We start from the raw sequence: 16651 nt of genomic DNA, 5'->3' as shown, positions 1-16651 counted from the left end.
AAACCCAGCCCCCCCCCCCCCTCCTTTGTACTTATTCGTGAGTTTTTTATTTTTATTTTTAACGTCTTACTGGACTGAATGTCTCTAAGTCGGTTGTTGTGCAATATGCGTCACATGCGCCGGTCGTCCACTTGCCGACCCGTAGGCGGGGCCTCTAGCCTCCATGGGCACGTGTCGTTGGCTACGTGGGTCTTTTGTCGAAATAGAATGATTTTTCCTTTTATCTTTTTATTTATCGTGAATGGGGAAATCATTAAAACGCCACATGCCACTGTTTAGTAGTATAAATATGCAGGTAAAAAAATTAAATTAGTTCGATACAATTGAATTTTTGAATTTTGTGATATTTATGTCCACCCCACCCCTAGCAAGGAGGTAGAAGGAGAAAAGTGTAATTAAAGGGATTATTCTGAAGCATTGGTATGTGATGCGAGACACGTGCAGGAAAGAGAACCAGTGGGCATAAATATCCTGTGCTATGGAGTAGTAGAAAGTGGAAATGGTAGTAGCATCATCACTACATTTCCAACTGAAATATCAATCAATCCCCTTCCCTTGAGTTGTCTGGTGCTATGAGTGCCAAAGCATTTCTTCTCTCCCACTACAGCTTTTCTCCTCCCAATATACCTCGAAGAAATCTCAATGTTCATAATTCATTTTACGATACTAGTGGCAGTGGAAGAGGTCGAGGTCGAGGTCGATTTCGATATGGAGAAAGAGAGTTATTAATTAAGAGGAATAGTAGTAGTTGGAAGTTGTGGGCTGATGTCAAGTCAAAGCCCTTCAAAATTGCCGACGATGATTCTTCTTCTTTATTGAGAAAGAGAGAAGATGGAGATAACTCAGTGGGTCTACCGCAAGAGTTTCCAAAACGTTGGGTTATTGTCATTCTTTGTTTCTCCGCTTTTCTTCTTTGTAATATGGATAGAGTTAATATGAGTATCGCTATACTTCCCATGGCATCCGAATATAACTGGACTCCTACTACTGTTGGTTTAATACAATCTTCATTTTTCTGGGGTTATCTTCTTACTCAGGTGACAAATCAATCTTCATTCTTACTACACTAATTTTTATCTCCTCATTCATTCACTGTTGGGGCAATAACCTTCATGTAGATAGCAGGAGGTATATGGGCAGACACTGTTGGTGGCAAGGCTGTCTTGGGATTTGGAGTAATCTGGTGGTCTGTTGCTACAGTTCTCACGCCCATTGCTGCTAAGCTTGGATTGCCCTTTTTATTTGTTGTTCGAGCTTTCATGGGAATTGGTGAGGTTGGTTGGTTTTCTTCACCTCCCTCTTTATTACTGCTGCCTGCCATACTAACTCAATTCTGATTAGCTCATTTCACTTTGTCACATCCAGGGTGTTGCTATGCCGGCAATGAATAACATTCTCTCTAAATGGGTTCCTGTATCAGAAAGAAGTAGATCTCTCGCACTCGTCTATAGTGGAATGTATCTTGGATCTGTCACTGGCTTAGCATTTTCCCCATTCCTCATACACGAATTTGGCTGGCCTTCTGTCTTCTTTTCTTTTGGTTCTTTAGGAACTGTATGGTTTGCAGTATGGCTTAGTAAGGTACAATTGTCCCTACATTCATGCAATTAATTATTACCATGAGGATCATCAAGATTGTGTTGTATATTTCTCAAAAGCTCTGTGCTGGGGGACATGGGGTATATTTATATTTATTACATTTACAACTTCATTTGTAAAACAGCCACTCTGTTTGATAATAGACATACAAACCACATATATCCCTTGCAAATTCTTGAACTCAGAATTTCTTACTAGGCCATTGGTAATGCTGCTTATTTATGTCAGAACCTTTTATGTAGGCGTACAGTTCACCCCTGGATGATCCTACGCTACGGCCTGAAGAAAAGAAGCTTATTCTTAGTAGCAGTGTTTCCAAGGAACCTGTTAAATCAATCCCTTGGAAATTGATTCTATCAAAGCCACCTGTATGGGCCTTGATAGTGTCTCACTTCTGTCACAACTGGGGGACATTTATTCTTCTTACCTGGATGCCAACATATTATCACCAGGTACAGTTTTCCATTTCCATTATGTTGCTTCATTTTCTTTCTACATGATTATGACTCACAATAATTGTTAAAAATATATGTAATTTGGTGTAAAACAAACTTTTCTTATTCTTAAATTAGATACAAATTTGTGAAGAACTTATTCACGAAGAAGGTGCCAGACCTAGAGATCTAATAGAAATAAAGATTTGACATCTTAAATATTAATCTATGATATTAGGTCCAAGTTCACCTATTTGGTTCATCAATGGATGACAGTTGCCCGATATTTATGGCATTACCCAGTGATCTCCAGAAGTGCATAAAAATATAGACCAGATCTGCCATGAAAAGCTACAGTGAAGTACCAAGTGATCCACTGATTCCTAGCATCTTCACATAAAAAGCACCTGCTGCAAAGAATAATCCTCTCTTTTGCAACCTATCTTGTGTTAAGCACGCTTCGAAGGCAGCAAGATTTTGCTCGCATCAGACAAATATAAAATCCTGCATTGTCCAGATCTGTTTTTTTTCTACCCAAACCTCAAACAAGTCCAAAATGGTCAATATGACTTGTAAAAAGTTCCTAAACATGAAATTGAATGATTTAATAAAAAAAAAGGGGTCGGGATGTTACAAGGAATTGTACTGGACAGTTTCCTATAGAGAAGTATACTGTACTGACAATTTTTTACGGTTGATTCTTATAAGTGACATTCTGCATCTGCACTGGGTATTGGAAAATAATGTAAACCTTAGAGGTGAATGCGTTTCTGAACTTGTAATGTATGTTGAAGGTATGATAACCAGTAGTAGCTATGGAGATGTGTCGTATTCTTCTTTTTCATTTTCTTTTTTGTTTGTGGGGGTGGAGTTGGGGTTTGATTCAATTGGTTTACTTATGCAGTAAAGAAAGAGGTTTGATGATTGTAAGGTTGTAAACAGAAGGATAAAAGGCAGAGAAGAATGGTTTTATAGAGTTTGAGACAGTAGGGACTGAGGGTAGGAGTTTTGTTTTACAATTTCATTTATGTACTGATGTAAAGAGACACATGAATTGTTCCTACTTACCTGTCACTGTCATATCTTGAATAGTATCTAAGTCTAGAAGTACTTCACTAAATCATCAACTATGTTGCTTAATCTTCATGCCACGTTAAATGATTTCTAGTATTAAATTAGAATGTTTCCTACTTGGTGGTGGTCATAATTTTAGTGACTTCTACTTAAAGTTGTTTATGCATTGCTACTGCAGGTATTAAAGTTTAATCTTACAGAATCGGGACTTTTTGCGGTCTTGCCATGGCTCACAATGGCAGTCACTGCAAATGTTGGTGGGTGGATTGCAGATTCACTGGTGAGGAGAGGCACATCAGTGACTGTTGTCAGAAAGGTACTACTCATTTCTATTGATGTCATTGCGATTTCAATACCCTATTTTTTTTTGTTTTCTAACGATCTCTATGAGAACAATTTTTCCTAAAAGCGGTCGTGATACTTTAATGTCTGCATGTTCAACTTACGTGTCGCAGACAGAAGATAATTTTGACTCCAATGATTTAGTTCATTTGCATGGCTTCCTTACTTCCTAGTTGTAAAATGCCGCCATATTTAGTAGATTCCCATCCTATACTGAAGTCAATGTATTTTCTCCTTGCAGGTTTTTTGAAATAGCACTGGTTGTATTTTTAAAGAAATGCACCTATCTAAAATGTTAAGAACAGCTTTTATGAATTCATTTTATAATTGTTGCAGATCATGCAAACAATAGGATTTCTTGGACCTGCTTTCTTTTTAACCCAGTTGAGCCATGTTGACTCTCCAGCAATGGCAGTTCTATGTATGGCATGCAGTCAGGTTTGTCTTATATTGAACAAGAATATTTGAGTCCTGCATAGCTTTTCGACAGATATTGTTCAACTGTGAAAACTATGATGTATAACTAGTACGGAACTGTCAAAGCATGCACCATCGCTCTCAGTTTGCATATGAGTTAACACTGTGGAATGTGCAGTTTCATGTGAATGGATAGGGTAGGGCCAAGAAAATGGAAGTATTGAAGAAGTTTAATTAATAATATTGCCTTTGTTCAGATATCCATCAAATTAGTTCTTGTTGATGACATGTAATCTCTTCTTGCTTCAGCTTATAAGGTGCCACCTTTGAGATATTCTTCATTCTTGAAACAGGGAAGTGATGCTTTTTCACAATCTGGTTTGTATTCAAACCATCAGGATATTGCTCCACGGTATTCTGTGAGTATTACTTTATTGTCTTTCCACCTCTTAGTTTTGGTGTTTCTTAATGTATAATGAGCTTCAAATAATATCTATGAGTAACCGTTGTGTATTACTTTGTGTTCTCAAGACGAGAATTGTTTATGATGTATTATTGCTGCATGTTAGTATAAATAGTTTATGATATTGTGGGTAACATGAGTTAAAGAAAGATACATTTTCAGGGCGTACTCCTTGGACTATCCAATACTGCTGGGGTTCTAGCTGGTGTTTTTGGCACAGCAGCGACTGGTTACATCTTGCAACATGGTATTTCATCCTTTTCATTTTAGTCTAGATAATTTAGGGATGCCTGTACTACAGAATTGATAGCCTATATTTTTAATTTTTGGCGGTAGTGCTATTGGAAACAACCTAAAGATAGTTTGACTTCTATGTCCATGGTACTACTGAGAACTTACAAGACGTTACTAACCACGTAGAGTAAATGGATCAAGGGCTCACCTGGTTTTAGTTTCACCTGATTTCATATGTTTGTTTGTGGTAAATTAGTTCGTTGAATAATTATTGTGGATGGTTTATACGGGAAACTCTCTTTGCAACTAATAACAATAAATTGATCCTTTAAGATGATCATCTTTAAAATATGGTTTCAACAGTTGTTTAGGTGATCATGATCAATTTTCTTTTACCCATTCTCATAATATAGTCATTTTCACACTCACATGCTAAGATATGCTTTGTGAAAATTAAACCATTCGAATTAGACCCTGTTCTTGTTAATAATAAGGAGAGTTGCGTTCAGCTGATCAACAGACTTAACAACCACTGTCTTGTTATCATGGTTTGCAAAAGCATTAGCTTGGCAATGTAGGAGCTAAAAAAATGGTCCTTAATCGCGTTGCAATGTCAGTAACGCTTTCCACTCTAGGGGGGAGGAAGGCCTTATTTGCAGTCAGTATGACTACTCATTTTCTCATCATCTGTCAAGATAGAACAGTGTGTTGAGTCTTGAGACCAAATAAAGACATGATAGCCCTTCAAAAGCATGTGTCCCTTAAATGAATTATATTTTCTGTTCTCTGGCTTCTCAGGTTCTTGGGATGATGTCTTTAAGGTTTCAGTTGGGCTTTACTTGGTTGGAACAGTAGTTTGGAATGCCTTTTCGACTGGTGAGAAGATCATTGATTGAAACTTGGAGACAGCAAACTTAAGCCCTTGGTGTTATGCTGGATATGCATGTGGTGCAATCAGGAAGGCGTGATTGGTTAAGAATTGGAGATGAAAAGAGTTTTAGGCCCGATTTAGTTGAGAATAAGCAGGAGTATCTTTAGCAGTGTATCAGAAAATGAGGGAACAAATGTCTTTGACACTGGATTGATTTAAACAAGGGGACTCCAAGATTTCCACGAAGATACCAGACTATTGGACTTTGATTGAACAACCTAATGAAGAAGGATACATGATTGACATAGCTTGTAAATCTGTGTAAAGTTACTAATCCAATCCTGCAGACTGCAGTAATATAGGTAAAACAGTTTTATTATCTTATTAATGTTTTGTAAGAACTAAGGCTCCTATTAGTATTTAATTCCACTGACCAAATTTGAGCTTCTTGTGTTACAGACAACAATTCCTAGTAGACTAGCTATTTTAACAAAATCGTATAGCAACCAACATCTCTTTCTTTTGTTTTCGTAAGTAGGAACTGGTCATTCGCCAAGCATCTTAAAAGGCTCAAAATTGGGCTTGAGTTGTACAAAATGGCCAAACTTTGCCCTCTGGAAATGAGTAAAAGTATTTACAAACGAAATATTATTTTATTCAAAATCAAATTATAACTAGGTTAATTAACACCTCAGATGCAACATTTATGACCCCCATCCCTCTCAAGTCTCAACCTTCAAAACATCCCCTGCTACTGCTTTCTGAAAGAGCATCCGATTTCCCATTTCGAGTATTTTTATAAGTTGATAATATTGCTTATGGTTTGTTTGGAGACTTGAGGGGTTTAGACGTGTTTTGAAATATTCCCAACTGTAGCAACAACTTTTGGTGGTGCAATTATGATCATGTCAGTTTGGTCGAATGCTAATGATGGGGACATTTGTTCATGCCTCCATCCTAGAGCTAAGCAAGATTGGCATTCGATGCCTTAATATACCTGAGCGAACCAGCCCATGACCTATGCACAAGAGATGAGATATATCATAAGCAAAGTTTTTTTTTGAATTTATGCCATTTGATCATTGTTATTATTCAAAAATGGTACAGATTGGCATCCCAATCATCAAGGCAGAGGTAGTCAGTCTATCCTAAAGAAAGGAAAAAAAAATGGTCATTTCAATGAAGTAGAAATATAGGCCTGTGTAAAACTAGAAATATACGTATTGTTAATTAGTCTGCTCCTTCTAATAGTTACGAGTTTCCTTACAAGCCTAGGAAGCTCTCTCAAGGAGGTAAAGGAGATGGGTGATTGAAGCTGGCTAGCTTATCCATAGGTCTGTTTGCTTCTCTATAACAATATATTATAGACAAGTCATAGACCTCTCGGGGGGATTTTCCATTCTCTGGAGACACGTTGGTCAAGAGGAGAGAGTCTGTTTCTCCTCCTTTTTTTTTACTTGAAAGCAGCACACCGTGTGAGTCCATATAGCATTGCTTTTGTTTCTGGCATGTTGCTATTGCCAAGTCCAAAATTAATGATGTATGCATGTAGATAGAATGTTTCCTTCCTAGATGATTCCGCCACCTCCGCATTCTCCATTAACTCCTTCCTTCACTGTTTAGATTCAACTCATTCACTCCTGCTCTTATCCATTTGATAAGCTTGTTGCTCCTCTCATTGCAAAATGGAAAATAGAACGTTAAACTATGATCTCTAAGACTGATGGTTTTTCCGCTCCATACTTATTACTTCATCTTGTTCCAACATATAATAGCTGGGAGATTTTTGAGAATTAATGTAGTCATAGGTTCTCCATATCTCCCAAAAAAAACTAGGGTTTATGATGTGCATAAAGAGAGAGAAAAGACTGATTTCCGAGAGTAGTATGTAATTATCACAACCATAATGATAAAAGTTTCTTGTTTAGAAATTTTCCCTTGGTCTAATTTGAAGATCAAAAAAGAGAGATGGGTGGCATGATCCTTGTAGGATATTCTTTCTCATGCATTCGTTCATGTGAAGGAAAAAGATGTCAAAATAATCATTAGTATTTAAAATGCTAAGGAATGAAATTAAAATATACAAATTTACTTCTTTTTTTATGAAGAAGCTGCAAAACTTAAGAAAGACACATGCAACTCATATGATTTTCAAGGGTAACGGTTAAATCAAGTACCTTGATTAACGGTTTGTAGTTTATCTTTGTCAATTGCCATGTAAGAATGAAACGTCGGTGAAGTGAAATACAGGAAAAAAGAACTTACCTGTATATAACCAAAGGAATCAGCCTGTACTTTACCTCATTTTCTTGATTAGAAAATGCTCAGAACACCAACCTTTGGGTAATATTATAACAAAGTAAAGATAGTGGAACTTGGAAGAAGTACTGCTGGGAACTGAAAATACTCTTCATGTATACTTGTACTAAAAGAAAAATAAAAGATCACCCAAAGAGGAGAATCTTCATCATCAACTAAGACAAGTCCAAATCAGTCATTCTCAATTTCATCATTTTGAGCATTCTAATAAGAGAAAACTAAAGACGTTACCCTTTCAGATTCAGATTGGAGCTTAGACTAACTTGTCAGCAACAATAATTGTAAGGGAAATAGATTTTGCTTCCCAAAGAATCCAAACACAATGAAAACAACTCTGTCATGCACCATATTTGCTACTCACATTAATAAATCATGAATTCCCTCAAGCCATTTAAGCATAAAACATCAATGTGACCTGTGGAGACATACTTCTTATGTAGGCAGTTCTAGTATGCTCAAAATCAAGTCCGGATGCTAGTTAATATTTGAGTACTCGAAACAATATGGAATTTCCATCATCTTGGAATATAGTCGATGGACAAACTACAGGAGGATGCAGACTATAACCAGCAGCATATTTTATTCTGAAGATTTTCAGGTTGCTGGAGACATCTCACATTCTTTCTCTAAGGTATTCTTTAACAATCTCAGGTTATGGTTAACGATGACTCACAAAAGGGACTGACTTTGTAAAGAAAAGAAAACACAATTATGATAAGGTTTTACTAGTGGATATGGTCAAGAGAATCCTCAAGGAACTATCAACTGTCATGCTCAGAGCTGTGAACAAGCCAAGTGGAGCCAACTGTTTGATTATCTAAGACTGGTTCGTCCGATAATTGTACTCAAGGTAAAAATAAATACACTGCCACGATATTCACATGTCGACATCGCTATACTCATAATTCAACATTTCAGCCAAGATATTATTGTGAAAGACCAAGGGGAAAAGCCAAGTGCCTCCAAATTTATGATTCGTTTACTATGTCCACTGTCTACTGTTTGATTTCCACCTCAGGTTCAAGGTGGAATTTTGGCTCTAGTTCGACCGACTAAATTGTTCAAGATGCTCAATTAGAGTTAAAAAGCGCAAGACATATCCATGCCACAGAATACCCAAACTCAGAAACCATGCAATATTTTCAGAAAAATAGCATCAGAAATCAGCCAGATTTAGAAGTAATGAAATTATGTAAGTATCCAGTTACACTAAGCTGAAGCCCAGCTAAAATGGGATACTTTTCTCCTCACTCCTCAGATATACCAAATCTTTGTATTATTTCCAACAGCATGTTGAACATTTTGGCATTTGGATAACCAGCAGTAACTCAATTCCGTGCTCCAGATAGATACATATACTTCCTTCCAACATAGTGCTTTTCTATTCAATTCAGATTCAGAATGCTAGCAATGATATTCTCAAAAACAATTAGATATTCCTCTTTTTAGCATGTTCATAAATAAACAATAACACTAGAAAAGGCAGTTTGGATGCAATCAAACATTGAAAAGACAGTTCCCTTTGTGACAAAAGATTATAGTGGCTAAGAAAGTTGGACTTACACCTGGATACGAAGAGTATAACTGCAAGAGTTAATTTCGGAGAGGAGAATTAGATTCGGCCACATGATGAAATACAAATCATTCTACATACAACCTCTTCTTGACAATGTCACGCCTCCAAGTATCAACTCATAGCTAAAAAGAGCCACCAGGGAAGACAAAAGGCAAAAGAAGTAGCATTTCCAACTATATTTTGAATAGAAATCAGAAGGAAAAGTTCAATATTCTCCTATATAATAGCAATGCTTACAACAAAAAGTTAGTTCTTGGAGAATTACAAGCTAAAGTGAGAGCTCGACATCCCTGTTTTCTTGAACTGCAGAGAGAAATTGCAGACAAGTAGTTGAAGAACATGCAGACAGGCTCTGCTATCTTATTGGTCCAAAAACAAATAAACTGGAGGCCAAGGTTCTAGCTATTAATAAAAGCTCCATTACAAGTATGCAATTAAGTTTTTCTTTCTTCGACTAATTCTATCCCTTTGATTGGATATGCACTAAATATAATAGAGCCCAATGTCTTCCTACAGATAAAACCATAATTTTGATGTATATACTTCACCTTTTTCCTTTCTTCTGTTTCAGAGTGTTAAAAGAGCGACCAATTTTCTCATTGCCGAAAAAGTAATGGCTATTTTCAAATATAATGTGTAAGAAGAAGCTGAAATAACGAATGATACCCAAGATAGTAAGGTCATTTCATACTTTGAAGGAAGATCCACTTTGAATGGTAAATCGAACAAGAAGCAATAAAGTATACCTTGAAGATAACTCAAGTGAAAACTTGAATTATTTTCAATTATAGTCAATTGGACAGTGTAAAAGATAACTTTCAAAACAATCAATAGAATACACAGCATGTGCCCAGGGCATGTATTAATAGCAACCATGGGAACTAAAGTCTTCATAGTGCAACATGTACCCTCCATTGTGCTTCAAACAGCTCAAGTCAAAAAATGAAATCAAACTGCTGCAGAACATGTTACAACTCATTGTTTATCATTCATGACCAGTAAAACCTCAGCACCAGCAGTAATGATACGATCCAAGAACTCCCTAAGTTGTTGGGTATCTTTAAAAGCATAAGGAGCAATAAAATCACTGTCTAGATTATACCAAACCCCCTGAATACATCTTAACGTAACCCAATGTCTGCTTCTCCAAAGGCCACTAAACTTTGTAACAGGAACATTAAGAACAATTCCCATGAGCCGATCATCAGTTCCATCAAGACCAATTGAAGAAGCCCCATTTCGCTTATCATGCCAAACAACAGTTTTGGCTTTCTGTTGGAGCGCTGCAATCAATACGTTGATATCATAGTTCCCGGTGATTTCATTATGATGAGGTCTAAAAACAAGTGATACAGGATTCCAGCTCCCCTTGTTAGGGTCATCCACATCAAGTTTCTCAGCAATTTTATTTAAATCAGATCTTGTAAATGTATCTTTTCCCTGAGTAGAACCAATATGTCATCATCAAACCAACATGGGTTTTGTCCCCAAAAAATTTTTTAAAAAAAGTGTAATCATATTTCCATTAATTGACCTAAATATAAAATAAAAAAAGTTTGACCTAAATATCACAGCAATCAAACTAGAAAAGTTAGTTTATGATTTAGGAGGATATGTGAGTGTAAAATATACATATATTTGATTTGAAAGAAAACCCATTCAAACGTCTCATACTAAAATTGGTAAGATTATGAGGTTGGTTCAAAATTGGTATATCAGAGAAAGAAAAGAATGCAAAATTATGTACAACTGTGATATTCGGTGTAGAGAAGAAGAAGAAGAAGAATAAGAGTACCTGGAAGAGATTGTTAAGAGAATGTAAGAGGCAAAACTGTAATCTTTGCCTCTCGTGATATATTTTTACTTCCCTTTCATCCATATTCTGCGACATGCCTAAACACACCTTCACCTTCACCTTCACCTTCAACTTCAACTTCAACTTCCAACTCCAAATCAACACCTATTCAGCAACTCAAAAGATATTACCGCCGACTATTACTTGGACAAGCTTTTTAATTATTATTTTTCTCAGTAAGGGTTTGTTTGCCAATTCACCTTACTTGTAGTTGTGTAATATTGGATATAATTATATGGAAAAGACATACAATTTCTCCTGAACTTGTCCGCACAAAACTTTAGCACTTTAACTATACAAGTATTTCTTTACCCCCTAATTTAATTTGAATTGAATTTAATTACCCCCCTTAAAGAGTGACGTGGCAAAATTTGTATAACCAACTTTTCATAAGCGCGTGAGAAAGGAAAAGACACCAAAAAAACTGACACATGTCATATTTTTATTGGATAACATACTTAATAACTTATTTTACTAATTTTTAAATATTTTATTTTGAATTAACTTTTCTCTCTCTATATTTCTTTTTCTGCATCTTCTTCTTCATTTTTTTTTTCCATTTTTGTTCTTTTTCTGCATCGTTCTTCTTCATTTTTTTTCTCTTCTCATAACTCTTTCTCTTTTTTATTCTTTTCATTTAGTTCAAGTAAACATTTACTTCCAAATGTAATTTCTTCCACATTTTTTCTTCTACTTTTCTTTTCTATTTTTAATCGTTTCTTTCTTTTTTTTACAAATTTTTTGGTGTTTGATTCACCCACCTTTTTTTACATCAAAGAAGATTATTAGATCTATCAGTTTAAAGCGTTATCAGAATGAAGTTGACTTCCATTAAAAAAATCGAAGATATTGTTGGCAAAAGATTAACTATGGAGATTTAGCCCAATTCATTAATAATTTTTCATTTTTATGCAAATAATTTTTTTAATTTTTGAGAAAGGTGGTATCGTATAACTAAACTGAAAATGCAATTGAAATTTGAATTATAGTTTGTATATTGAGGAGTAAATTCATTGATGGGTTTAATTTTTGGCTCAATATTTTTTTAAAAATAATTATTATGGAGATTTAAGCAATTAATTAGGAATTTTGTTAATATACACGTGGACGAATGAAAACGCATGTGACTCAACAACACTCAGCCTTCAACTGGGCTGGTGATGGGAGAGTTGAAAAAAATCACTTAAAAGATGTTAAAGGGGGTATATAAATACCCGTGTAGTTTAAGTACTAAAGTAAGATTTTGTGCCAAGTTCAGGGTTTTTTTTTTATGTATTTTCCCTTTATACTGTGTCACATGTTTTGTAGGTTATATAATTACTTGGACAATAAATAATTGAATATAATTGATCGGGTTAATTACACTCTCCAATTTTCAAGAGTAGATATGAATTGTTGATTTATTTTTTTATTATTATTATTTTAGTTTGTGAATTGCAAATTTCTTCCTTTTATTTTTGCTGTTTTTATTTTTTTTATTTTTTATTTTTTATTATTATAATATTTTCTAAAAATATATTTATATTTCATTTTCTTCTAATTCTCAACTTTTACTTCATGTGATTCCATGCAATTTTTCGTATTATTTTTTAAGAAAATTTATTTTATGTTTAATGTTATTAATATTCTATTTGAACTAAAGTAGAATTCATTGTTGAATAAAATTATACACTTACGTTTTTTTTCTTCTTTTAAATCATACTTGTGTATGTTATGTTGAAATTTGACATAAGAGTATTATATTAAATATTTTGTTCTGAATTTAGAACTTATGTTATATTTTTCAATTTCATTTTTTTTTAGTAGTATTGACTTGATATTTCACATTGCAAGTCATTTATCTTTTAATTAGACTTGATAGATTATTTTTTTGTCAGATATTTTAAATTTTATGACATTGTATAGTATTATTTTCTTGTCAAACATGTATTTTATGATATTAATAGAAATCTTGTATTTTTAGTTTTTATGATTAATTTAATTAAAATATACTAATTTTAAAAAATATAAATCAATAACTTTTTTTATAATATCAAGAGAAAATAAAGACCCCATTAAACTACTACATATTTTTCAAAAAGACATTTAAACTTTGCGGAGGTCCTATGAGCCCCCTAAATAATTTTATATTTGTATTATAATACTCCCTCCGTTTCAAAAAGAAATGGTCTAATTTGACTTGGATCGAAGTTTAAAAAAAGAAAGAAGACTTTTTAATCTTGTGGTTCTAAATTAAAGTTATGTCAAATGTACCAAAATGCATTTTAATCTTGTGGCCTTAAACATGCCACGTGGAAAGTTGAAGTTAAAGTGTTGCCAAAAAAAAGGGGTCATTCTTTTTTAAACAGACTTAAAAGGAAATTAGGTCATTCTTTTTTAAACGAAGGGAGTATCATTTATTGCAATCTGGCAAAGAAAGTGTAGCTCACTCTCTTTGAGAGCGTGAGAGAGATGAACCAAGGTGCTTACTATTTCTTTTCTCTTTTCTGATACTTTTTTATTTTTATTTTCAAATTTTATTTTCTATTAAATTCTTTGTTTTCCTGGTCTTCTTCAACAACTTTGATAGTGATTTCCGTTGTTGTGTTTGATTTATTTAATAGGAATGATCAAAAGGTAAAAAAAATGACAAGAAAAAAATAAAGAGGAGATGGTTACTATTGACCTTCATTTTATGTGGTGAAAAAGTATTTTATGGTGATAAAGAGATGCTTTTTGAATTGCATTGATAATGAAATTCGTCGTTGATGTGTAGTTTTTGATAGAGATGATGAAAGATAATAAAAATCCAAAGGAAAAATGAACAAGGAGATGGTCACTTCTAGTCACCATTTTATTCGGTGAAAAAGCATTTTCCGACAACGAAAAAATATCATTCTTCCTCCACTTCTATAGTCTACAACGACATCATGTTTTCTATTAACCAATTATCAGTGATCTTCCTTAATATTCTATCACTTTTCTCTTCTTTACCTATTTGTGTTGAAGAGGATTAGAGAAAGTGGAGGAGAAGGTGGAAGGAAGAGAGGGTTTCAGATTTCTGTTTATATTTTATATAAAAATTTAGCCTTTTTCTCTTTTTATTTTTTAAATTTATGGCATTTTAACACTTGGCAATTAATGATTGGTGCGTGACATTACTTCTTTTCTTAAAAGTGTGCCTGATCGAAAAATGAGGTAATCATATTACTTTAAAATTGTTCAGGGGATCATAGGACCCCCGCAAAGTTTAAGTATCTTTTTTTTAAAAAAGGTATTAGTTTAATGGGGACTTTATGTATTTTTTCTAATATTAATTAAGAACATATGATTATTAATTAATATATTTTCAAAGATAATACATATTTAAAGATTTATTTTAATATCAATTCTAAAGGCTCTTATTTGTCTAATATAAATTTTTAATTTTAGATAATTAAATTTTATTTTCTAAAAACTTAATACAATCTTATGATTGCACTTGTAATTACAGTGTGACAAACAAACAAGTCATCATAATTACTAGATTGTGTAATTACTAAGCTGATAATTACTAGCATATTAATTACACCATTTCCAATTACCATGTAACTTTCCAAACAGACCTTAAGGAGGTAAATTTTGACTTTACGTACTCATACTTACCATAGGCTCAACACAATCAAATTTGTGACATGAAACTCAAAATTATATCAGATCATGTCGAAATGCTCGAGGCTTCTGGAGTCACTATTATAAATTACACTAAATAGCAAACTTTTCTCAGTGTTATTGATACTTACATGGTATCAGCAAATGCATAAGTAACAAAAGAGGCATAATGTAACGACCCGAACCGTTGTTAATTAGGAAACGGAAAATGTTAGGAAAATTGGGGCCCTCAACCCGCCAAAGCAAGCCAGATGTCGCTAGGCGGCGGCGCTCTAGCGGGATAAGTGGCCACCAGAGCGAGAATGACGGAAAAGAACTTTAATAACGTGAAGTCTTAATTACTCCTTTTCCAAAAACACCAAAAAGAGGCGAGAATCACCCTAAAAAAACCTCAAAAGGCTGCTCTAGGCTTGGGAAGGAAGGAGAAGGAGATTTCTAGCGTAAGGATGTCGATAGCTTGTGGCTTTCTGGTCAAAATACACCGTCTCATCGTTCGAAAGCCTAGATTAGAGCTATAATCTCTCTACAGCTGTTTGCCACCCATGTAGGCTAGGTTTATTTAATTGAGTAGTTGTAAATCCGTATTCACTGTGTAGTATAGTGGTATTGACGGTAGAATTCATGCGTAGGCTTCGTGCAGCAAAAAAGAGATGATTGTACATGTATTGTTAGGTGTTACATCAGCCGTATACCGTAGGAGAGAGCCCTATCTCGTGAACTAGGGTTTGGGGATGGTTTGATTTCCTATTTTGTGTGATATATGTCGATTTGTTGCTATATGGTATGCATGCGTATAAGCGAAGTATAAAAAGTGGTAAAGAACTTAATGAATTGATTATGAACAACGCATGTCAGGAATTTGAGTACTTGACTATATGATGTGAGTATTGTACGTTATGGATGTGATTGTGGTTGTGATGTTTGGATCGGGTGTCACGTACCAACACACTAACTTGCATCGGATCAGGTGCCACGTTCCGGCACACTAGCAGTTTGGGTATGAGTTCCATGAGAGGACCATTGACTTGTCATAAATGTGTTTTATTGAGAATGTGGAATTGTACATTACTACTGGAAAAACAAATGGATTGTGCGTTATGTTTATATATGTGAGTTCGCGGTGTCGTAAGGTAATTAAATGTATTTCGTAATGAGCGGGGTGAAATGGTTAGGCCCCACTCGGAATGTGATACGGTAGGGGGAGACCAAGGGTCCTGGTGTCATCGTGTGTTACTTATAATGGTAGTGATGGGCATTATCGTTAATTATTAATTGTTGGTATTACCCTGGAAGGAGATTAGTATGAAAATGGTTAACAGGCCATGATAGACCGTACCACGGGATCAAAGGTTGAGAGGAGATGTGAAGTAGTAAGGGTAGGTTGTGAGTGTTTGGCCGGGTTGGTAGTGGTTACATCCGGAAACTCCTCTAGTGACTAGAGAGGTCAAGCTATGATCAAGACTGGAATGATTAAGAGATTGAAAATCAAGTGTACTAGTGTATTGTTAAATATCCTAAAATGGTAAGGGCAGGTAAATATAAAGGTGGAGGAATGAATAGTCTCATTTCATGTTTTGGTGGTCGATTTCTTATATTATGCGGTGGGTATCGGGTTGACCGATGATGCCTACCAGTATGTGTGTTTTGTATTGATACTACCCTTGCTATGCCTTTTTGGACATAGTCTGGATGCAGGGTCGGTGATGTCTCATAGGTAAAGACGAAGATAATCTCCAACAACTTCTATTTTTCCTTCCATGTGGTAGGAGATGTATCATTTATAATTTTGTTATACTTTGTACTCTTAGTAGCCCTTGTATCTGTTTAGACTAGATCC

The 16651-nt window shown here is 34.7% G+C and overlaps 2 protein-coding genes across 2 annotated transcripts; one reads left to right on the top strand and one right to left on the bottom strand.

Annotated features, from left to right (window-relative positions):
- The first annotated feature begins 476 nt into the window (after positions 1 to 476).
- On the top strand, positions 477 to 5885 carry LOC102598682 (sodium-dependent phosphate transport protein 1, chloroplastic). The gene is made up of 9 exons (XM_006361239.2): positions 477 to 1037; positions 1119 to 1274; positions 1366 to 1581; positions 1842 to 2051; positions 3286 to 3423; positions 3786 to 3887; positions 4220 to 4285; positions 4492 to 4576; positions 5362 to 5885. Exons 1-9 carry the CDS (start codon positions 573 to 575, stop codon positions 5457 to 5459), a joined length of 1536 nt encoding a protein of 511 aa, XP_006361301.1. The 5' UTR covers positions 477 to 572; the 3' UTR covers positions 5460 to 5885.
- A 4116-nt stretch (positions 5886 to 10001) lies between these two features.
- On the bottom strand, positions 10002 to 11357 carry LOC102598337 (josephin-like protein). The gene is made up of 2 exons (XM_006361238.2): positions 11125 to 11357; positions 10002 to 10769 (listed from the first exon to the last, which is right to left on the bottom strand). The coding sequence occupies exons 1-2, from the start codon at positions 11218 to 11220 to the stop codon at positions 10305 to 10307; spliced, it is 561 nt and encodes a 186-aa protein (XP_006361300.1). The 5' UTR covers positions 11221 to 11357; the 3' UTR covers positions 10002 to 10304.
- Positions 11358 to 16651: the final 5294 nt, after the last annotated feature.

Source organism: Solanum tuberosum, unplaced genomic scaffold (genome assembly GCF_000226075.1).
Source record: "Solanum tuberosum cultivar DM 1-3 516 R44 unplaced genomic scaffold, SolTub_3.0 scf00333, whole genome shotgun sequence".
In the NCBI taxonomy this organism is placed as follows: domain Eukaryota; kingdom Viridiplantae; phylum Streptophyta; class Magnoliopsida; order Solanales; family Solanaceae; genus Solanum; species Solanum tuberosum.
Note: the sequence above shows the minus strand (reverse complement) of the source record. Positions and strands in the feature narration are given on the sequence as shown.

What these genes read in the sequence shown, in the direction of transcription:
- LOC102598682 (XM_006361239.2), top strand. Translation starts at nt 573, where the DNA reads ATGAGTGCCAAAGCATTTCTTCTCTCCCACTACAGCTTTTCTCCTCCC. An exon ending in CTTTCATGGGAATTGGTGAG is followed by an intron (nt 1,275 to 1,365) that starts GTTGGTTGGTTT and finishes TGTCACATCCAG; the next exon opens with GGTGTTGCTATGCCGGCAAT. An exon ending in TTGCAGTATGGCTTAGTAAG is followed by an intron (nt 1,582 to 1,841) that starts GTACAATTGTCC and finishes CCTTTTATGTAG; the next exon opens with GCGTACAGTTCACCCCTGGA.
- LOC102598337 (XM_006361238.2), bottom strand. Translation starts at nt 11,220, where the DNA reads ATGTCGCAGAATATGGATGAAAGGGAAGTAAAAATATATCACGAGAGG. An exon ending in CTCTTAACAATCTCTTCCAG is followed by an intron (nt 10,770 to 11,124) that starts GTACTCTTATTC and finishes GGTTCTACTCAG; the next exon opens with GGAAAAGATACATTTACAAG.